The sequence below is a fragment of the Python bivittatus genome, unplaced genomic scaffold (genome assembly GCF_059951505.1).
Source record: "Python bivittatus isolate LINGU-HERP-01145 unplaced genomic scaffold, Pbiv_v1 ctg000220_np1212, whole genome shotgun sequence".
Lineage (NCBI taxonomy): Eukaryota > Metazoa > Chordata > Lepidosauria > Squamata > Pythonidae > Python > Python bivittatus.
In genome coordinates, this window is record NW_028277048.1 from 6187824 (window position 1) to 6211261 (window position 23438).

Here is a 23438-nt window from a genome sequence, read left to right on the forward strand (position 1 = left end):
TCAGAGAAGAATATCAATATTTCAAATAAATGGGCTGTTTAGATGACTGGACAAATAAGCTGGTGATTTTTTTTTTTAGTATAATTGGTGATGTCACTTGAGTAAGTGGGGCCATTCTTTAAACCTTTTTTTCTGTTTGCAGGCAGGGATTGGTTTTCTAAAGCCTTAAATAGTTAGTTAGTTAGTTAGTTAGTTAGTAAGGATTATAAGGCTGAACATTGCCATGTGCCACTGAATATTCAGTGTGATCCTACAGGAAAAGGGGGGCCTTCCAAAAATGAAGTAGGGGGGCTACTTGCAAGTTGTTCACCCTTGCTTTAGAGAAATGGTGATCTGACATCTTATAGTCTCAATAACTTAGCTGATGAGGGGCACTGAAAGCCTCAGGAGGCAAAAATATTCAACATCTTTTTAAAAAGGCATTTCCAGAGGTCTATTCTGTCACATACCTAGCTCCAGGTTGGAAATGCCCCCGTGCAGCCACAAGATGTCAGCAACGCCCTTTTCATTCTCCGTTTCTCCAAAACACACGCTTGGGATTTTTGAAAAGAGGTCAGCAGAGGGGGCAGGGGCAGACAAGGAATATCTGGGTTCACAAGAAATTAAGTGGAAGCCAGTAAAGCACCACCAAGCCAGGTCTTACCAGATTCTTGATCGGATTCCCCACTATGTAACATTTTAAGGGACAAGAATGAGGGGTTAAATGTTGCGCACAAGGTGCTCTGGGAACTGTACGTCCCACTCGGTGCTGTTAAACCTGAACAGTTCTAGAACTCCAGCAAGAGAACAGAGTTCTCTGATCTCACAGAGGTAGCAAAGGAGGCAGTGAGCTTAGAGACTTGTGGGCACGAGCAGCTTTTGTTCATTATTATGGGGTTTAGAACAGCAACTCCCTCACAGACTGTTGTCCACATCTCTTAATAGGTGCATAAGTCTTGGGGAGGTTTAGATTTCCTGCCTTTGGTACCAAAAGGGCCTATTGTGGACAAGACTAATTCCTCATCTTGCTAGATTGAAGGATGCACGAAGAAGCAAATGCCCAAGGATCGCCTCCAGGAGAGCTCTCCCAGCCTGGCACATTGCCCCAGGAGTCAATGTGAGTCATGATTCTAGCTGGTTAATATGATGTGATGGCTGCCTCCCAGCCCCCAAGAGCCTGCTTCCTGCCAGTGAAAAAGATGCTGTCTGCTCAGTAGCAATTAAAGCTCTAAGAGCAACAGGAAACGAAGACCTAAGCCTTCTGCCATTCCTTTTGCTTTGACCTAAAGACCCAGTAGACACCACAGGGAGCAGCCGCCCGGATGGGATGGCTGGAAAAGAGCCAAGTCAAACCAAAAGGGGCAGAGAAAAGGATCAGGTGAGGTCTCCACCTTCAGATTGGCAGTGGTCCTGTGCCTTTAAGAAGGTAAAACTCTCCCCTTATCATTTATCTCCAGGCCACCAGGCAAAAGTTTCACTTGCTTAATTTTGGTACACAGGCATAGGAGCACAGCTGGTGTTTTTTTTTTTTTTTTTTTAAAGGTAGCAACCCTCAATAGAAATAGGTGAAGTAGAGCAAACGCTATATATTTAGGATTAAGGTTTCATGTTTCAAGAATTTGGGGTCTGAGAGAAGCTAGTTCACAACTATGTTGAGATGGAAGGGGAATTTTTGGAAACCAGAATTCCAACTAAAATCCAGTCACTTAAACAACCAGCCTTCAGATTGTTTATAGGGTATCCCTAGAAAAGCCTTTAGAAGCAGAAGGCTGCACTTGAAAAGAATAAGTTGATAAGAACTGTTGCCCAGCACATCTGGTGGGCACCATGTTTTTGAAGACTGCCATAAAATATCCAAATTTTACCAGCAGAGAACCTCCTATAATGTGACCCATTTGTATCCTGTAATCCACTCTGGCCACATTTCATCCTGAGAATTCCTTCTGCTTCCATATTCAGGGTTTCACATACTGTTATTATTTGTGGGGGAGGGAGGAATGCAAAAGAGAATGAAAGGGGAATGAATAGATCTGAAGCCAAGATAATGCCCAGACACTCAAACACTCCATTGGTGATCCAAACCATACAAAGACCAGATTCCACCCCATAGTGTCTATCTCTTGGAGAGCAGTTTGGAAGCTACAATAATAGGAGTAGGCAGGAGGACCTTGGTCAAATGCCCTTGCTCCAGGGAAAAGGCCACAGCAATTCCATTAAGGCAGTTGGATACTGGGACAAAACAGGGGGATACACCCAGTACATCCTTGGAAATAAGGACTGGGGTTGGACCAGGGAGACCCAGATTCAAGTCTCCTCTTGACCACTTAGCTCACTGGCCAGTCACTCTTTTTCATTCCACTCTATCCCACAGGGTTGTTGTTTGGGAGATGAAATCAGCCACAGGTACTGTATGTCACTTTGAGCCCTCAGAGAAAAGGTGAGAGATATAAGTAGAGAGAGGGAGGGAGGGAGGGAGGGAGGGAGGAAGGAAGGAAGGAAGGAAGACCCAAAGCTGACATAGTCCCTCTGTCTTCAAGTCAAGAAACCGCTGAAAATCACCCATCCACTCACTCACTCACTCACCCACCCACCCACCCACCCATGCTAACTCCAGCTGGATCTCTGGGGCCTGTTAAGCCAGACCAGCCCTGGAGCCTAACTCAGCCTGCTCAGTCCACTGCTTCCCTCCATGGAGCTCTGACCACGCCGGTCATACTTGTTGAAAAGGTTGAGGCCGATGCGGTACTGGCGGCGCTGCACCACGTCGTTGTTGAAGGCAGGGGAGTCCCAGCTGTGCCGCGTCTCCCGCTGGTAGGTCTGCTTGCAGGGCCCCCCGGCAGTCACAGTGGTGGCGGGGGCGGGCGGGGGAGGGTCACGCAGGCTGTCCCGCGAAGAGGAGCCTGAGCTGCAGTTGATGGTCTCGTTGGAGTTGGTGGTGCTGTTGAGGCTGTCGTTGTCGCCATCCGAGTTGTCCGGCAGAGGAGGGGGAGGCAGGCGGCCTGGGGCCTGAGGGGGCGGGATGGGCAAAGGTGGAGGGGGCTGGCTTTGCTCGGGATGATAGTGGCGGTGCGGGTGTGGGGAGCGGGCAGGCCCGCCAGGATGCTTGAGGGTACCATGGGGGCTGCAGCCATCTTGCTCGTACATGAGCCCCCGGTTGACTGAACCCCGATCGGAACGGTCGCTCAGATCCACTGAGCTGTCACTGGGAGGCTCGATTGTGAGCAAGGGCAGGTGAGCGCCCCGAAGGCGGTAGTCCCGGCACTCCATGCAAGGTGTGCTGCGCCGGCTCCCGCCCCCGTTCTCCCGGCTGTCCTCCCGCTGGGGCGCCCCCCAGTACTCTGGCCGTGGGGGGGGTGGGAGGGGTACTCCCGGAGTAGGCTCTGGGGGCTCAGTGCTGGGGGGGCGCTCCAGAGAGAGGGGTGATGTGGGAGCGCCTTCGTCCAGATAGAGCGTGACATCGCTGAACGAAGTGGCAGCACTGTCGCCTTGCTGCTCCTTGGATTCACTTTTCTCCAAAGCGGGGCCACTGGGCCCTCCCTCCTGGCCAAGCGGGTGGCAGTTTAAGGCTTCATCGATCGATTCTGCCAAGGACTTCACCTGTGGAGAGGCAGAGAAGGAAGTCAGCCGGGCAGATTCTCTTTGGGGCTGTAACGGTATGGGGAAACGACCTGGGAGACAGGAGGAAGAGCCGCAGACTAGGCAACGGACTAGACCTAGGAGGCAGCTGAGCCCGCAGAAGGAATGGGGACGTGGCAAACGTCTCAGAAGGGACCCTCCCTAGTTTCTTGGACTGTAAAGGTGAGGGGGGAGAGGTGTACTTTCAGACTTGCAAGTTCCTGTTCATGTAACTTTACAATAAAGTTAGAGCTAGTATTTCTGGGTGTGCTTCTATTTGGACTACCTTGCAAGGCTGACAAGGGCTAAGCACACGTTGTGAGAAAGAAGGGTGAAAAAAATAACCCTCTCCTAATTAAATCAACCCTATACCTTATATTAATTAATGAGCTCCCATTTGAATAATCTTTTATGAAACATACAGCAACAGTGAGAAGACAAGTAAGTTACCAAATCAGAATGCAAAACTGTTATAGTATCAAACTCATTATAGTATCAATGTACCAAAATGAAATGTATGAACAAAAGTAATTCAAAACATGATTTATAGGCAAGCTACAGTTAATGGCTTCATTCACGCTAAGCATCTTAAGTGCTGCTGAGAAATTGTTTTTCTTCCATTAACTGGAAAAAAATCAAAATCGGATGCCGCACAAGTTTTTCATATAACCCTGTTCTACTCGCAAGGCCTTCTTATAACATCTTCTTTAGTGCTATTCGGGGGGGAAAAAGTCATCGGTAGTTGAATCTCTACTTGTGCTGTTGCTTTCAGTGAGTAAGATTGGGACACAGAATGGCAACTCCAGAGAAAGGAGCTAACGTGAAGTTAAGTTTCATTGCTATCGGCTGCAAGGTTCAGCATAATAAGATGAAGTGGGAATGGAAGTATTTTCCATTCAGATACCCAACATTCAAAAACACAGAAGATGTCCATGAATTTACCTGTTACCTTACTTATTTGGTACATAGTATTTCAGGCCTGAGAACAGCCTATAACCTGTGGTGAGTAGATACTGCCTCCAGATCAGTAGGTACCGTAAAGTAGTTTTTATAAAGTGCATGAGAAGTTATTTTGAGGGAGGAGTGCCAGGCTCCGTTATCATCTCTCTGGCGCCTCGTCAGAAAAGTCATCAGTCTTGCTACTCGTTTTCCAAGGCTAAAAATCAATACTTTTTAAATGGAGGCTCAGGAGGCTGTTTTCTGTGCCAAGGAATACTAGCTGAGGCTACTCTACCTGGGCCGCAAAACGCAGACAACCCCTGGACATAACTCTTCCTTGTTATTTAGTGGTCATCTGGGTTTTTGCAACCCAAACATGGTAGCCCCGGTACATAGAAAGCCCTGGGTGTACCTAACCCTGGGCAGAGCACGGAGAGGTTCTGACTTAAGGTGAAACAGCAGAAACAAACCCAAAGGGTAATGAAAGGAACTCAGACTATTAACCGTTCTGTAAACATAGTTTTAATAACACTAAAGTATGTTAATTGTTTAATGCTGAACTTGGTTGGTTGGCTACCCCTGTGGCTTTGCCCTCCGCAACAGAAATGCAGCGTTAATTCTCCGTGCAGCATCTACTGTACACGAATTAGTTGCGGTTCTTAGGAGGAGTCAGTAAGACAGGCGTTCAGAGCAGAGGTGAGATCCCAATGAGGGATTTGCTAAGTCATGACCCAGTTTTCATAGCTTGTCTCTGTATATACAAAGCAATTATTACTGCTGCCAATAACATGGAGAAACTTAAGAATTATGATTGTAACATATTTAAAACCAACAAATCAAAGAGCCTTGGTATTATGCTCATTAGTTTTCCAACTTTTGAACATTCTTTTTTGCTTTTCCTGAAAGAGGCTTACAAAGTAAAAAGCACTGCAACTGAAAAATGAAATAATATCAAGGCAAAAATCGAAAATGCCTCATCTTACAATGCAATCCTAAATGGGATTATCTTTTCCAAAACGTTGGCTCATCCTGATTAGGGGCAGAAGATTTGTGAGGACGCAAGCTTCCCTTTCTTGGCCCATGGCGTTATGAGCAAATGAACTCTTGCTGCTTTGCCTGGGGGGAAAAAGATGTGGGTGAAGTGGAGCTACTCCTGCAGACGCAATGAAAAGATTGGCTTCTGCCAGCTTCAACTGTGCCTTAGCCTACTTTGAAGTGGAAACCTGGGCTCTGATGAAGTAGAGCCAGTTTTGCTCTCCTCTGCCATTCTTCTGTGAAGCAGAGGCTAGATGCAGGATAGAGAAATGGATTTGCTCAGGCCAGAAATTAGACCCACGGGCTGGAAGTCCCCATCCACGCACTGGCTTAGCCCATGGGCAGCAGAAGATACTCTGATAGCAGAGAAAGCGAAGAGGTATTGGGAAGGACTGAAGAAACATCAGAGGTTATAACCAACCTGGAGGAGACAGAAAGTTCTCATTTGGGCAGAGGTGATTTCTTTCAGAGTTTCAAGGAAAACCACATGGAAATGTGCAGGTTGGGCCTTACCTGCTTGGAGAAGGAATCCTCAAGCTCTGTGATGTCATTGCAGAAGCCTCCAGAAGAGGAATGCAGTGAGCCACCATCCAAGCCAGCCCGGCAAGAGCCACCATAGGGAAGGCCATGATCCAGCAGATGAGGTCGAGCACTAGCCATGGACCCCTCATCCAGCGAGGCAGGTTTGCCTTCAAAGTAAGGGGCATTCTGGGTCTTATCATACTCCTCAAATGAATATTGCATCCGCATATTGGACAGGATGATGCGCCGTGACATACGGCTCTCTGATGCTGAGCTTCTTAGACGCTCGAACTTTTTGTTCATGCGGTACTGGCGAAAGGCTGTTTGAATTGTTCGGGCTGCCCGCCGGCTCAGGAAATAGCCCCCATACTTCCGCTCCAGCATCTCCACCTACAGTGGGCATCAGTAGGGAGGAGGGATGTGAAAAACAGAGGAGGGAGATAAGGAAGGAGAACGGGAAAATCAGGAATGTGAAGCTTAGAACAAGCCAAACAGCCAAAGAAGCAGTGGGGTTTGAGCAAGATGTCACACTGGGTCTTCTCAGAGCAAAAGGAATCACAGCATATTGTCATTTCCCTCCAAAGAAATGTAAGAAGCCACCTCAAACTGAATCAGCCTATCAGTATAGGGATTCTAGTGCGGCATATGCTGGCTCTTGAGTATTAACCCTTCAGAGCCTCAGGCACAGAGGGGCCTTTCCCGTCACTTGCTGTTCAAGTCCTTTAACTGGAGGTGCTGGGGACTGATCTAGAGACCCTCCACGGGCAAAGCATATGCTCTAGTATTAAGCACTCTCCCTAAGGGTTTCTCCCTTTTCCTGGCCCTTCCAACGTATGGATAGCCAAGTCTCTCTCCATCTTTTAAAGGGCTTGTGTGAGACAAAGTTTTCCTATTTCATAGAGGGTTCCCAGTTTGTAGACTGACCCAATCTACAAAACCCTCTACTGCAGCCTTCAGAGGAGCCAGGTCCGTAACTCCCAGAATGCTCAGCTGGCTCGCTGGACTTCAAGCGAGCCACAGAATCTTATTCCTGCACGTCAGGAATCGCGGAAGCAAGGGGAAGGAACTCTTATAGCCCAGCGCAATCTAAGACCAGATACCTTTTTGTCCTGAAGATCCGTTGAGAGCTCATAGCTGTCTGACAGCGCCTTGGATCGTTTGCTATCCTCCTCTTCCTGCTTCCTCAGCGCCACGCTGGCTGGCTGTAGCCGAGCTCGCTGGGCCCACGGAAGACCTGGTGATGGAGTGTGACAGACAGAGGAGGAGGAAGATGGCACTAAATCGTAGTGCTCAACCTTGGTCACCTCAGGGACACACCGGTACGGCTGGCTGCCCAGGCTGTCCACTATAGTACCTCCTTCACTTCCCGGAGGGTCTCCTTCCACACTGCAAGAAAGAGAAAAAGAGGCTAAATAAACGTGGATGAACAAAAATTTAAAAAGAAAAAATCCAGGTGACTCAGAATGTACAAACACCATTTTGAGCTCACAACACTCCCCAAAATGCTTGAAACTACCTATTTTGCATTTGCAAGCAGTCACTTTCTGCTCAGAATGGGCTGTTTCATGGAACATTTTGCACTCCCTTAGCAGTGACCCACCAACACTTTATATCATTTATTGTGCTCTTATCTCATATTACAGACTGGCCAATTCAGCCATGGAGAGTTACAATTAATATGTTGCCCAAACTCTTTCATTGAATAAATCTCCTGGTTCTCCCCACCCGCCCCCCCCAAATTTAAAAGCAGCTGTATCCACTGCCACTAGTATCTGAGTACAGGTAGTCCTCACTTACCGACTGCCTTGTTCGAAGTTACAATGGCACTGAAAAAGTAGGTTTATGACTGGCCCTCAAACTTGTGGCTGTTGCAGCATCCCCACTGTCGTGTGATCTTGGTTTGGGCACTTTGCAATCAGCACGCATTTACAATGGTTGCAGTGTCCTGCGGTCACACGATCACCATTTGCGACCTTCACAGCTGGCTTTCAACAAGCAAAGTCAATGGGGAAGCCAGCAGGAAGTTGCAAGTCGCGGCCACGTGATGTGCTTAATGACCTGCAGTGATTCACTTAACGACCACAGCAGAACTAACATTGTACGTCCAGCACAGTCATATATGATGTTTCACTTAACAAACACATCATTTAGTGACGGATTTGCCAGTCCCAGTTGTGGTAAGTGCGGATTACCTGTAATCACAATAATTCTGGTTTAACTTTTTCCCAGCAACATTCCATTATCATTCTCCTGATCTAAGAAATAGACCCCAAAGCTTCTATTAGCCCCATTTGGATATTACGTATTTCCTGAATGTAGAACATAAGTTGGGGGTGAGGGGAGGCTGTTAGATCAGAGAAATATGAAGGAAAGGGTTAAACATTGATCTGATCCACTCCAACTGTTTTTCATTTGTTTTTCTGTTTTAGGAGAAGCAATTACTTGCACCCTGTAAAAACCCTACTCCAATAGGTCACCTATATTTGTGAAAATCCTGAGGATTTTCCCTGTTTCTTTCAGCCTGTGTCAGCTTGCCTGGGTTCTTCCAGGTGGGCCTCTTCTAGTGCCATCTTTCAAGAATACTGTGTCACCTTTCCATCAGAATGGAAGTTTTGTGGGAGAAAAAATACACACACAAACAGAAAATTTCAGGAGAGTTGCAAGTGGAAGACAATATAGCTGACTGAAGACAATGGGAATTCTACCCAACACATCCACATCAGCTGTGTGGAACAGCTGCATTCTTAAGCACAGTGAGCATGCATGCACACATCTGGTTTAGATAACTACACCTGATCTAATAAAATCAAATGTACTTTTCTAAAAGTTCTGCACAGCTTGCAATCCACCAAGCTGACTAAAGCTCGCTTGGCATGTTTATAAAGTACCTGCAGTGGTGCAGAGGGGACTCTGGGCAAGATGGTTGCTGGGAACAACTAGTCATCTGGCAGAGGCTGAATTCTGACAGGATGTGATTCTGAAATGTGGGGTTTCTTGTATACAGGGGTCCAGCCCTAGACATGCCACTGGGCTGTTTGCCAACACCCTCACTTTGTAATCTCAGACAAACTCTCAAAAGCAAATGACTGAGCTTCTATTGCCATAGAAGACCGATAGATCACAAGTTACCAAGGCCTGTTTCAGGTTCCCAAGCCAGTCCAGAATAGTCTGTTGGGCAAGAGAAATTTACAGCAGAGCCCTGCCGTTCCCTGGGTGTATCTTCGCCCACCACCAAAAGGCATTCTCTCATGATCATTATCCGTGAGGAACACAACCCTCAGCAAGAAAAATGCTCCTCATAACACCCCTAACAGAGTCACATATGTGAGATGGTGGCTATACAAATTGAATCAATCAATCAATCCTAGAAAATGCCAGTGTTGGCTGTGCATTGCAGGAAGTAGATTAATGGTGGCCAAATGATCTGGTTTGCCATTCCTAAGGGTTGTTTTTTTTTTTGCATTTTTATTAGACATTAAGAAAGGTATATTTACAACCATAAAAAAAGGTGGGGTGGGGTAAAGTGGTTGGCCACTGTGAGAACATACTGCTGGACTAGATAGCCCAACGGTCTGATCCAGCAGGGCACTGCATATCTTCTTATGTTCTTAAAAAGTAAAATACAGAGGAATAAACAAGGAATTTTAAAATGCTGTAGAGGTTATAGTTTCCCAGTACATCATTATTTACTTGTAAATAACTGATCATATTAAATCACTATTAAGCTCTAAGTTAATAATTAATACCAAGAACCATTGTCAAGGCAGTATAAATCACCAAGTAAATTGTAAGCTATAATAAATTCAATCCATATTACTAAGAGCCTGTTCTGATTTAAATAAACTTGTAAAACTGAATTATAGGTCCTATACATAGAGAAACCTAAATTCTGGATGTGGCACAATTCCCTGAATTAAGCTGTAGTCTAGGAATGGTTTCCAGTTTCAACTGAATTCCATGTCAGATTTACAAAGTTATTATAGATATCAAAGCTTACTCCCACAGCTTAGTTAACCATTTTTCCATGGAGGGGATCAAATTATCTTTCCAGTAAAAAGCTTATAATATCCTTGTTATAGTTAGCATCTACAGAGCTAATTCAGTAGAATTACTTTGAAAGAATATATGTTTTAGTAAAGTGTAGTAAGAATATTGCAAGTTGAAATGGGAATTGAACTTTTAAGTTTTGTTTCATTCTGCCCTTGCCAGCTTCTAGGATGGCCAAATGCAAAAGACTGTTCTACATGTTTAATTGATGCACAACAAAAGGAATGTAAACAATTCTACTTTGCCATGAAAGTTACACCTGCTGAAATCCCCAATTCTTCACAATTATTATACAGTCAGTGAAGAATCCTTAACATTTCTTTTCTCTTTTACACACAGTCATTCTATTTCTAAAAAGCTCCTGAAAATTTCTGAAGGAATCTGAAATCTTCTGCTCAGAAATACAATACTGGCACTTCATCCTCATTGGACTAGAAGTGCTCTTTCCACTTTTAGCCCAACAGCACCTAGGCTCTCCTGTGCAGATCTTTCAGAAAATATATGAGAGGGTAGAGGACTTCTACTATGCTTTTTCTCAGACTGAGATCATGGCAATAGAACCTGGGCAGGAGACATTATTGTGGTAAATTCAGACGACTGGATCAGATGTCTATGTCATTCTTCTCCATTCCAGTCTACCAATCTTAACAATACCTAAACTAGATCACCCAAAGAAGTTGTATTTACTAGCCACAATTTAGTGCCTTTCTCTGAGTTTATTCCTGTGTGTTGTGTTCACACATGCCTTTCCTGGTCTAGGCATCTAAGCACTAAATAGAGATTGTCTTCTACTCTAAACAGTAATTGCAGCTTTCCCGAACCTGGTGTTGTTCAGAGATGGGCACTATGAATATGAGACTCTGGAGGGCTCCAAACTGGGGAAGGCTGACTGTAAAAAATAGTTCTTTAGCAGCTAATAGCACAAGCACATGCAGTGACTTTCCGGTCTGAAACACTTAGAAACCTTCCAATCATTAAGAATTCTCAGCCTGTGCACTTGCAAGTCACCAAAGGATGTGGCACAATAGACAAGCAGCCTGTCATATGCCTAACACCTGATCTTGTGTTTGCAATTCCAGGCAGGTAGGCAGGCAAAGGCAATTCTAGGGAGTCTTCTTGTGCCACTATAAATAGTTGAGGGACAGTACTCTATGTGGCAAACCACAATTGGTTTAAAGCATAATCTAATATGATATCTTAATGGTCAACCCCAAATGGTAGCATCAGCACTCATACAGGAGTCTATTTTATTTAATAGTATGGTTTACAAAATGAAAGTGACAAAAAATTGCCATTAAAATAATCAATAGTGATAAAAGAACTGGGCTAAGAAAACACTTTAGCACAAGGAGACAAAGTTGGTTAATTCTTTGTCTTCACTACCCAAATGGTTCTACAATGCCTTAGCAAACAAGTTGAAGGAAAGGAGGCTGAATGAACCTCTTCGAACCTCTTAGAAGGGGGGCCCATAGAATAGGTCTGCAAAAGTAAAGCACACTTGCTGGCTTGGGGTGGGAGAGCTGCTCCCACAGGAATCAAAGTACTTGAAATTGTGGGGAAGTAAGCTCCTAAGGGCTCAAAATGTTCAGTACCAGCATTTTGAATTAGAGACAAAGCAATGCAGTGCCTCAAAATAGTTGATTAGTTGATACATTGTTCTACAGTATATCAGTGATTAAGTTTGTGGCTTGTTGGATGGTGCCTTCCAGAAGCAAACTACAGATCTTTCCAAGAAGCACAGGGTAATAGGAATGGGAATAATCACCCCCAACATCTGCTGGGAGAAAAATACTGCTAAGTATGGTCCTTCAGGAACATCCTGACTTGATTGCTGATAGCTTCCTCCTTCATAGTGTAGAGAAAGGTACAAGAGGATCAGGTATCCTTGACTTGGCACTAACCAATGAGGAAGGCTTAATTCATGAAGTGGAAATAGCAGGATACTAGAAAAGTGACACGTAATGCTAGAATTCTTGATTCTTGGTTACACTATTGATGTATAATCAAATACTTATCTTGAACTTCAAGGAAGTGGATTTTAATGAAAGAGCAGTAATAAGTAAGACTTAATGAAAATTCTAAAAAAGGGAAAACTTAAAGCACAGTTGCAAACAACTCCAATGAAGGGGAGAAACAGAAGACAGCAGAAGAAGCCAACTTCCTGCAGCACAATAAATATCTGAAAACAAAGGATGCTTTTAGAAGATGGAAAGAAGACAGGTCATCAAGGAAGAGGTAGCAAGAAACTGTAGATACAGTGTCAAAAAGCCTAAAACTCTGGTGAGGTTGGTGAAGAATGCTAAGAACAACAAAGAGGGCTTCTTCAGATATGCTCAAAATAAGTACATCATCCACAGTTATTAGATTAGCACAGTATAGAAATAATAAAAGAGAAAAAAAATGAGTACATCAGATGCTCAGTGAAGAAATCAAATGCTCACAAGTAATAAAGGAAAAGGAGAACTATTCAAGTCTTATTCTGGCTCAATCTTCTCCAACAAGAGGGCATGTGTTCCACCAGACAACAGTAAAGAGTAGGATGAAGGGCTAGAATTGAAACTTGAAACTGAATGAAACATAATAAGGAAATACCAGAGGTATTTCAATATTCAGAAGTAATGTCAGAATCAGCATGGATTTGTCAAGAACAAGTCTTTGCCAGCCTAACCTTATCTATTTTTTTTTAATTGGGTAACTAGCTTAATAGATTATGGAAATAATACAGAAATAACATATCTTCATTTTAAACACTGGACAAAGTACCTCACAACTTTTTGACTACCAAGCCAAAAAAGTGTGAACTAGATTCCATGACAATTAAACACACTGACAGCTCCTCAAAATGTTATTCAAAGAGGGCTTAATAATGGTTTCTCAACAAACTGGGGGGAAGTATCAAAAAAAGATGTTCAGTTCTGGGTCCTGTATTCTGCAACATTTTTATTAATGACTTGGATAAGAGAGTAAAAGGAATGCTTTGCACATGACCAAATTAAGTGGAAATGCTAACACCCAAGAAGACAGAAATATTCAAATTTATAAGGATAGCTTAAATAGCTAAAAATAAGAGATGAATGCAAAGTTCTTCACCTGTTAAAAAGAAATCAGATGACCAAATGTAAAATGGAAGATACTTGGCTTGGCAATAGTACTTATGAAAAAGATCTTGGAATGGGTCCTGACTCTAAATTGAATATGATTCAGCAGTGTGATGTGGTTGCAAAAAAAGGCAAATGCAATTTTAGACTGTATCAAAAGAAACATATTTTCCAAATCACATGAAGTTACAGCTCCGCTTATTCTGCATTGGTCAGACTCCACTTTAAGTACAGAGTCCACTTCTGAACAATACACTAAGAAAGATTCAGAAAACTGGAACAGATTCAGAGAAGAGAAATAAAAATGATCAGGGAACTAGAAATTAAATTCAGTGAAGATAGATTAAAGGAATTTTAAGAGAAGAGTAGGGAGTGATTTTACAGCACTCTTTAAGGAACCGAATTTATTTATTTATTTATTTATTTATTTATTTATATTTCGAATTTAGACACCTCCCATCTTACGAGGAAGTGACTCTGAGCAGTTTACAATAAAAACAACAAATAAATATTAGTTAAAATACAATAAAAACAGTATAAAAATACAATAAAACCAAATACATGTACATACATAAATAATAATATCTTCCAAGATGCTGGTGATCAAAAAGATATTAACCTATGGGAGCATCTTCAAGGTGCTAGCCACCCCCAGGGTTGGTTGCCTCCTTCTGGGCCCCACCAGTCGACATATATTGCACGCAGACGGTTTATTCTATACTGTCCCAGTAACCAGTAGGAACACAGAATAATGGGCTTCACTTACAAGAAGCAGATTCAAGTTGGATGTTCAGAAAAACATCTTAGCTATAAAGAACATTTTGAAAGTGGAACCAATTATCTAGGAAAGCGTTGGGCTTCCTTTTCATGGATGTGTTCAAGCACAGGCTAGACAGCCAACTGTCAGCAGTGCTCTAATATGGATGCCTACACTGCCCACAGTTAAAGGTGATGGCCATAATGGCTCCTTACAACTTTATGCTCTCTTCTGCTCTAGCTGAAGATTCCAAACTGCCTTCCAGTCTCAAATCAGACCAAGAAGAACACGCCCTGCCAGACTCAGGACTTTGTACTTCCCTTAGTGTCTGGTACTTTGCATTCTTGCTTTAAAAAAAAAAAAAAAAATTATTGGAAGAAATGTTTAAAAAACAAGAGTAAAAATTAATACAAACTAAAATAGAGTAAGAAGGAAAAAATGAAAATGAAAAAATGAAAGAGGAAGCTAAAGTGCAAAAAGAAAAAAAAAGAAAAAAGAAGAAAAATAGAAAAGAAAGAAAAAAGGTATAAAGAAGTGGCTTCCAATCTTTTTTACAGCAGTACAATTGTAGATTTACCTCTTTCTCTAAAGCTACATTGTGATTCTCTTTTTCCTATAATCTGTCCTATCTAATCATCAAAACCATAGATCATAAGTTCATTTTCTTCTGTTTTATGCAAAGTCCATGAGGGGGGTTCCAGTCAGCAATAAACATATTATTTTTTCTCTAATCAAACAGGTCAATTTGGCCATCTCAGCAAGTTATACTTTGCATTCTTGCTTATCGTGAGGCTCACGATGCGCCAGTCACCACTCTGCGCATGGCTTCCTTCTGAGGACTGTCATGAGTTAGCTTTGAGCTACCTGAAAGAAGGCTAAAGCAAAATTGAACACAATAAAATTAAGCCAATCAGAATCAGAGAGAAACTTTCATCTAACAATTCAATGAGAAAAAGAGATCATGCCTACTCGGCACAACTGATCAAGTTTCTTTCCTCTGCTATATATCAGCGGCATGCAACCAGATGACTCAGGCATTAGTTGGCCATTTTTAAAAATGTTTTCAGCTGCTGGAAAGTTGGCTAGGATTTCCTTTTCTGCCTCTCTTTTTAAATTCCCCACCATCAGTGTATCACTCCCTAAATCCAAACTGGATTATTTATCACAATAAAGAGCAAATAAATAAATGATGTAGAACTTAGAGATAGTCACAAGATACGTGCTAAACTTACAAAGCCACTCTTAAACCTACAGAGTCCTACCAGAACGCCAGCAGCAATTGTATGTGAAGTACAATTCAGCATGTTGGAGTCTTTAAAATTAAATAATTGTTTAACCAGTAATTACATTATTAAACTAAAATCATTCTAAGCAGGCAAAGGAAGCACCACTTCCCTAGGCATTCAACAGGCTTTGATGGGGCAGAGCTCCCCAAAATGCACTGCAATTTGGACCACATGATTCCTTGGAAGAAAAAGGATGAGCAAGTAGGATTCTGATCAAAATCACAAGGGCAAGTAATAGACTGTGTTGTTTTGCAGGAAAAAAAATGCTATTATAGTAAAGAAGTGTGCCATATATATCATCCAATTAAGCATACATACAGTATATACAAACAAGATGCTTTTTCATTTTTATCAGCACGGTAACTGTCTTTTGCAATATGAACATATTTGGGAACAATATATAATCATATTTTATAAGATGAACATCTCTGAAAAAGGTACTCTAATAAAACCAGCCCCAAACTTCAAGAAATTGAAGTGACGCAGGAAATATATTGTTTAAAACACAAATATACACACACAGCATCCAGCATGGAGACTACCCGAGAAAATATACACTAATAAACTGAACTATCAGTGATAGAGAAAAAAACATACCCCTGTGGAAATCCAAAAGAAAGAAAGTGCATTATCCCAGCACGTTACTCCATTCTGCATCACACCAGTGCTCAAATACTTGGTGATACTTCTGTGAAGCCAAGGATCAAACCAAGGCCATTTCTAATTTTTCCCTCCTGTTTAACAGATGCTTTGAACTCTGGTATTCAAGACAGCTGCAAGTTCAAATCCCAACAAGGCCCTACTCTGCCTTCACTTGGTCAATGCGGGAGCAGGTGCTTCTCCTGCCTCGACATACCTTCTAACAGTCTCAACACGTTTAAGCCACATTCTTTTCTATTAAGTTCCTGGGCAATGTCCCAGTCCTTTAAATGCCCTTCCTTCTCTCCCCCTCTCAAGGTTTCGTGGAGAAACGCAATGTTCCTTGATTTCCTGACTCCAAATGTTACGGGGCCAAGAGACAGCAGTTGCTACAGCTCACCCCAGAGGCGGCTGCATCTCGCAGAGGGTTGAAATTCCATATGGCCAGCTTCCAAGCATGAGTTCCCTTGGAGCCAAAATGAAATGTTTGGGACCATGTGTCAAGCTGTTTTCCTTATTCTATTACTGGAGGCAAAAGGGGGAGAAGAGGAGACATTTTGGCACTTGTGGCTCCAGAGATTCTTGAAACTCTGGATTCGCCTGCTGGTAGGACAGCAGGCTGAAGATTACAACCTCTTGCTTGTCCTACTCTTTCCGAAAACACAGAGACTTCCAAAAACAGTTTGTTGTTTTTGGCAGTCTTTGAGAGAAAAAACACTTTCCTTTGCTCTGCGTGAGGCATTTACGCTATTCCCCTCTCTCCCTATAACATCACAGGGCTTCTGTGGACCTTCTGCAGCTGAACCATTCAACGTCTGGCTCAGCTGGAGCACAGGAGGAATCAGAAGAATAGCTCTGCAGCCATAACTCTTGAGCGATGGAGAACACAGTTTCCCATTAGTGGGAACACTTTCCTTGTGGCACCTCCTGGCTCCTCACCTCCCCAACCCCCCATGCCAGGGTGACCTGGCACTTTGCTACCAGTTAATTGGCACAAATGTTTGTTTCTTCTTAGTACAAAAACAAATATGGATAAGCAAGGATAAGGGTGGGACACTGGCTGAATGTTTATGTTTGTGTTTCCTTTTGGCTAGTTGGAGGTCCATTGGTCAGCTCACTGTGAGTGAGTTCTTTGAATGGGGAAGGTGGCAGTGATGTAAAAAGTCTTACATTGATTAATGGGAGGAATAAGCACACACCACAATTTAGAAAGTACAACAAAGAAGGATGTGTAAAAAAAAAATAGGCCACTGTTACTGTATACAGGAAGGGAAAGGTTGCTTGCTAGCATAGCATTTACTCTTTATATAGGGTCGCTTAGCATAGTGATGCCAAATAGCGCCAAGCAAAGATTTTTTTTCTAGATGTTTTCCTGCTTGTTCTTCTTGAATCTTTGCAAGAGAATTTGTTTTTGGAATTTTTCTTTCAAAAGAAAAATTCAATGAAATTCTCATGGATGGGATGGGAACGTGCAAGTGATATCCCTTGCAGTTACTTATTTACAAATTGGCCAAGGGGAGTCTATAAACATTCATTGTAAATAATGTCTCCAACAAACTGTAGCCATCCATTAAATCCTTTTTAATAGTCATCCTGAAGGAACTTCTCCCACTGGTTTTTTTTTTTTTCCCCAGTAGCACTAATTGTCACTGCTAATGAGGAATCCTGACCTTGACAAATTGGTGGAGAATTCCCTTGGAGAAATTGTCCATTCAATTTTTCTGCTCGTATATCTGGTGGAGAATTTTGAAGAGCTTTTTGAGTCTACCGATAATGTCAACAATATCTAAGATATACCAAGTGGAATTTGACCTCATTTTTCCAAGGAAGTTTTACAATTTGCATTACTGAGAGAATGTAATTTGCCTGCAATAGAAGCTTTGTGTTGCAACGGGCAAAACAGCTGCTTCAAAAGACATCTCTAAGAGAAAACTCTCATTCTCAAGGAGGAGCTTTTTAAAAAGGCTGCCTAATTTATGCCATTCTATTGAGGAGAGGAGGGCTGGCTACTTTTCAGCTTTCCTTCAATATTTTTCTTTCTGTTGAAAATCCACAAAGGAAGAAAAAGGCAGAATAGCTGCAAAATATATATATATTTTAATTGACACAGTGGGAGCCTTCAGTCTAAAAGTATCCCAGAGAGAAAACATGATGGAAGAATAGACACTTGCAAAGACTACCCGTCTTCCCTACTTTGAAGGAAAATATAAATCCTAAAAGGAATAGAAGCAAAGAACTAGCTTAAAACAAAGCAAACCAGAAAAAGCATTTATTCTAGGCAACAAAATATTAAACTTCCAAGATTTTACCAGTATTTCATTGTGCAGAATAATATTAGCCTTTCCATTTATAAAAACATACAAGCTCCTTTTAGGTTCAGAATTGCTGATTTAAAAAAATCAGCCTCACTTGACTGGCAGTGTGGCTAGATGCAAAGAAATAAGAAGCGAGAGGAGCAAACCAACCCCTAGGAGATACAGGAGGGCTGAAATGCTCAGTGATGAAGTTGAACAGTTGACTTGACTCCAGGTAACTGCCTCCATGCCATTTTCTTAGCAGGATCATGGAAGTGGCTTGGTTTTTTGCGCTTCCCAACCTAGCCAGCATTCCTGGAACTGCCAGGTAGTTCCCCATCAACTAGTCCTCAGGGCTGACTCTGCTTAGCTTTTGAGAGCACCCAAGGTCAGATGGATGATGCCCCTTTTGAGGCAATGCTTAGTTAATTTGACAGACAGTTTTAAAAGGTCTCCCAATTAGGCAGTTGTTGTATATATCCACACTTCAACTGACAAGCACCGATGTAAAGTAGGCATTATCCTTTATCTTGTACCCAGGGAGACTATTTCTCTTCTAACGAAGATTCCCATTGTGATGACAAAAAGACTTACTATCTAAAAGCAAAGCTGTGTTGCCTATGTACAAATCTATGTAAACTTAATGGATCAATCCTGATTACATCAAGTTCATATGTTCAGTTGACTGAATGCCTTTAGTTTGGGCCTACAGTGCTAACTGGTATTCTTTCCTCAAACTGAAAACGATTTGTGGGGCTTTTTTCTTTTCTTTTTTTAAATCTCTGCAACAATGAGAACCTCTTCTTTGAAAAAAATAAATAAGAAAGCACATCCCCAGATGTGCTGATTCTGGACTAGATCAGACACAGACATAAACAAACAAACAAACAAATCCTGCCAGATCCACAGATCAGACACTGAATCTCTCCTTCTCTCTCTTGCCAGGGCCACATTTTAGCTGTGTCAGTCAGGCACGTCCAGACCATCCAGCTAAGCCTTCCCAACCGTAGAGTTATCCGGTGTCCAGCAAGATTCCCCACGTGCATATGCCTTCTGAGAAGGACAGTACAGTAACAACTCCAGTAAAGTTAATATTATTTTTCCATAATGACAGCTACGTAATTTGGTTTTTTCCTCAATCAGCATAGTATAATAACAAGCTTAACAGATCTTTGCAGTTCACATAATGTCTTTGCTTTAAAAATACCAACAGAATCATTACACCCCACTGATCTCAGTAAGACTGTGTTCAGCCCATAGTTTTACTGAATTAACTCAACAGCCTAGGTTCACGTAACGCTATGCACCATAAACTAATTGTAAAGGCTGGGGCCACCCAACACACTGAACCAGAAATTAACTGAGCATGTTGTGCAAACCCAGCTCTAATAGCAGGTTCAGGACTGCAGGCGGACAAAGCAGTCCTAAAGGAGGGTGTGGGGGAGGAAAAAGTGGCGCGATGTTCATTAATTACAAAGCTTGGCCAGGTCACGCTTTTCAAGGTGAGAGCCTGGCAGATCTTCATTGTTTTAGAATTCCAACCCCACAAAACCAGTAGGGAATTTCAGACAGATACGGTACATCCGCAGCAGGCTAGCATAATTAAGGGGACAGATGTGGGAGCTTATTGGTGGAACAGAGGAAATCTCACCATAAAAATACCTTGGTATAGAATCTATTCCTGGCAGGAAACTACCAGTAATAAATTTGTTTTTGTAAAGTTTTCTATGGGCAGAGTATACATTGCTGAAGCTGACATGCACCCAACATAGATGGGATTTTGTTATAAATCATTATTTGATGGTCAGCTAACTTTCTTTTTAAGTAAAATACCTTGGTCAACCTTTCTGTGATCTTTTTAACCTCAACTTTTAATCATCCTGCCTTGTTTATTCAGGAGGATCAAAAAGAGTTTAATACTTTATTTCTCTTCTAATATTTACATATGAGATGGTACTTTGTAATGCAACTATATATAATATTTATACACACCATTCCTAACACAGACAAAAAAAGCACATCCCTCTGTGTGTATATTTGTATCTATAACTTTGGGCACTAAGTTAAATGAAAAGGGGGCCTTATAAACTGTAGAAATTGACCATTTTGTATGATTACTACCAGTTTTATTCTGCAATATTTATCATTTTGCTTCTTTCAGCTACTTTTTACAAGGGGACACAATAAGGTGAGGGCACTAAAGTCTACTCCTAGCAAAGATATACTTTATTCAGCCACATCAAGCTTCAGAGATTTAGCAAGCATTCTCAAACATGATCAGTCAGACCAGGGTTAGAAAACTGCCTCTCATTCTTTTATGGACACCAGGATTCTAAGGAAGCCCAATCCAATATCAGACTCTACACTTGTTCTTTGAACCTCTTCCTAATCAAGCCAGACATACATGTAAATATCCCAGCTTAAAATATTGGGATCTACATCTATGTCAAAAGAGCTGTGAAGGAAGAAAGCTGAATTTGGATGGAACTGATTTTATGGCTGCTGCGGTGATGGGAATACTTCAGATTTTTGGCACACTGATCCATCCCCCTTGCATAGTCCAGTTTAAGATCTCATCCAGCAGTAAATTCTTCTAAATTCTGAAATCAAGAGTGGAAAATAATTTGTTCATATCATGAAAACTGACTAGGTGAAGCTGAGTCCAGGCCAAGAGACGAGATGATGTTGAATCCTTGCACAGACAAAACCTCCCAAGGACCCCAAGAAATGAAAAGGCCGGATTTAGATCTGGGCTTGCCTTTTTGTAAGCAGAGGGAAAGGAAGCAGAATTCTTGGACATTCTCCATTTTGAGCCATTCAAATCAAAAGAGATTATATTCAATGAAGTATGATTTACAAGGAATGTGGGAAGGGGGAATGCAAAGAGCAGGAATGGTTATGCAGTTAGTGGGGATAGAGGGCATACAGAGAAGTTTCTTGGCAGGGTCTGTTCTGGGGATGCAAGTAGGAACAGATGATGGAATAAGTACTGTATGCAGTTATTAGCACAACAGCAAAATCAGCCACATAATGGTGAATCTGGGGTGTCTGCTGAGAAATTCAAGAATGTGGTTAGAGGACCAGAAAACTCTCCCAACCAGGTGATGTTATGAGGACTCTCTACCGGCCCGGGAGGGGGTAATATTCAGAAACACGTTTCTGGAGCTTCCTAAGCGAGTGCAGGAGACAGGGGGGGAAAAAAAAGGGAGGTGCCCCTCTTATTATTGCTAAAGAAAATCTCCTAGACATTTGGAGAGTGTGGTGGCTGGTGAGATGAGGAAGAGAAGAATCGGGGAACTTACTAACAAAGACAGGAATTGGGCAGCGGGAAAGAGTTGGTCTCGGATTATTTCAAAATTTCAAACAGGAAGGGGAGCCGAGAGGAGAGGGGCAGCGAGGGATCTGGCCAAGCCTGCAGGAAAAGCTTCTGGAGAGCCAATAATTATTCAGGGAAGAGGAAACCTATCAGGAAGGGGGCGAGGGAGCGCGGTGTTTCCTGCGGAAGGGGGCCGCTATTTTGCGGTCTGCAGCTCGGAGTGGGAGGCGTTTTCCTGCTGGGCGATCAAATTCCTCCTCTTTCCCGTCTTCGGCGGCGGGCAAAACGGGGGCCGCTCCAAGCGGCCGAAGGAAGGAAGGAAGGGGGTGCGCGGTGGAGCTTTTCTGGCGGCGGCAAGAGCCCCCCGTAGGAGGGGAGGGGGACTTGCAAGGGGAGGGGGCGCACTCACCAGTGCAGGAGCTTGTGCTGCAGCTGTCCGGGGCGACGCTCGGACGAGCATTGTAGGCACCACATGGCCGCTTGCCCTCTGCAGCCCGGGACCGCCGCCGCCGCCGCCGCCAGGGACTGGGTGAGGACGGGGATGGGGGCTCCAGATTGGCTCTCAGCGGCGGCGGCGGCGGCGGCGGCTCCGTGCCCCGAGGCTGCCCAACCGCCGCCTGGGCTTCGCCATCCTCGGCTCCTCCACGTAAAGCAGAGGAGGAGCCGGGACGCGGCAAGGACCGCCCTTCGCCGGAGATCCCCCCTCCTCCCCGGCCGCTGTCAGCCCTCCAACGCTGCCCCCGCGCCGGCCCACCTTCCCTGCCTCGCAGCTCTCCATGGAGACGCCCGGATGCCGCCCGGTGTCCCGATGGCCACGACGCCGCCGGCCAGGCGCTGCATGGCTGCTTTGCGAGCAGAAGCGGCGCGGTGGCTCTTCCTGGGTGCTTTAGCGAGCTGCCAGGGTTGCGCCCCGCCTTTTCTTGAGAGAGATTCCTGCGTCGTGATTGTTATTGTATGCCTGATTTCTTTGAGACTCCGCTAAATCCGGGTTTCTGAGAACAGCCCCAGAAGCTGCCTGGCCAGCTCGCAGCCTCTTCCACCGCTCCCGAAATACGCGACAGCTGATGGCTGTGTGGTTTTTTCAGTGGTGCTGCTTTAAACGTTCATTTTCCACACGCTGGGAGGCCAGGCACGTCTCGATCATCAACTTCCCCCAGTCCAGAAATACAGACTTCTTCTCCTACCTCCTTCTATCCAGAGCTGTGTTAGTGGAGGAGTGTGATTTAATGACTAAACGGTGGCTGCCAGCCAAGATTTCCTAGATGCCTTTCCAAAATTCAAAATGGAAAAAAGCATTAGATCAGAAGAGCAGCAAGGAAGGTGGAGCAGGGAACCAAGATCCCTGAATTCCACCCCAACGTCAGCAAGAGTTAGGGCAGGAAGAGGAGATGCCACCTTACATTGGCATTTTCTGGTCAGGAAGCTTTAATGGAAACGGTGGAGAGAATGTCATCAGCTAAGCCAAAAGTTTTGGCTTCAGGTATGCATGTGAAATAGATCGAGAAACAGATTGATCTGACTTATGGAGCACATCCTCTGCACGAAGCTCTCCTGCACAAGCCGGAGATTTTGTAAAATAGCGATGCTCTGGCACAGCTCCTGTTCCCAAGTGGGCTTGCTCTGCAGTGTGTGCCCCATGCTATTTTAGTAATTAGAAGGGAGGGAGGTGCCAGCTGATTTTCTGGCTTGGGTGCCATGAAGTCTCAGGAGGAGCAGCTTCAGATTCACAACTCCTTTCGCCCAAAGGACAAGATAAAGCAGCAACAGCCCCTACAACAAGTAATGCCGCTAGCCCTCTGAGATCTCAATCTGCCCTTCTGTGAATACCTTTGCTTCTGGGGAAGATGGCATGCAAGAATGGTAATTCTCCTTACAGCCTGGATTTTTGTGCCATAATCATTGTTAGAATCA

General features: G+C 43.5%; 1 protein-coding gene across 1 annotated transcript in view; it reads right to left on the minus strand.

Moving 5' to 3' along the window:
- The window catches only part of IQSEC2 (IQ motif and Sec7 domain ArfGEF 2), a 151871-nt gene that overhangs the window by 18139 nt on the left and 110294 nt on the right, over positions 1-23438 (minus strand). The window contains 3 exon segments of the mRNA XM_088137722.1: positions 2696-3576; positions 6082-6480; positions 7191-7476. Of these exon segments, the coding sequence (XP_087993848.1) occupies positions 2696-3576; positions 6082-6480; positions 7191-7476 (1566 nt within the window).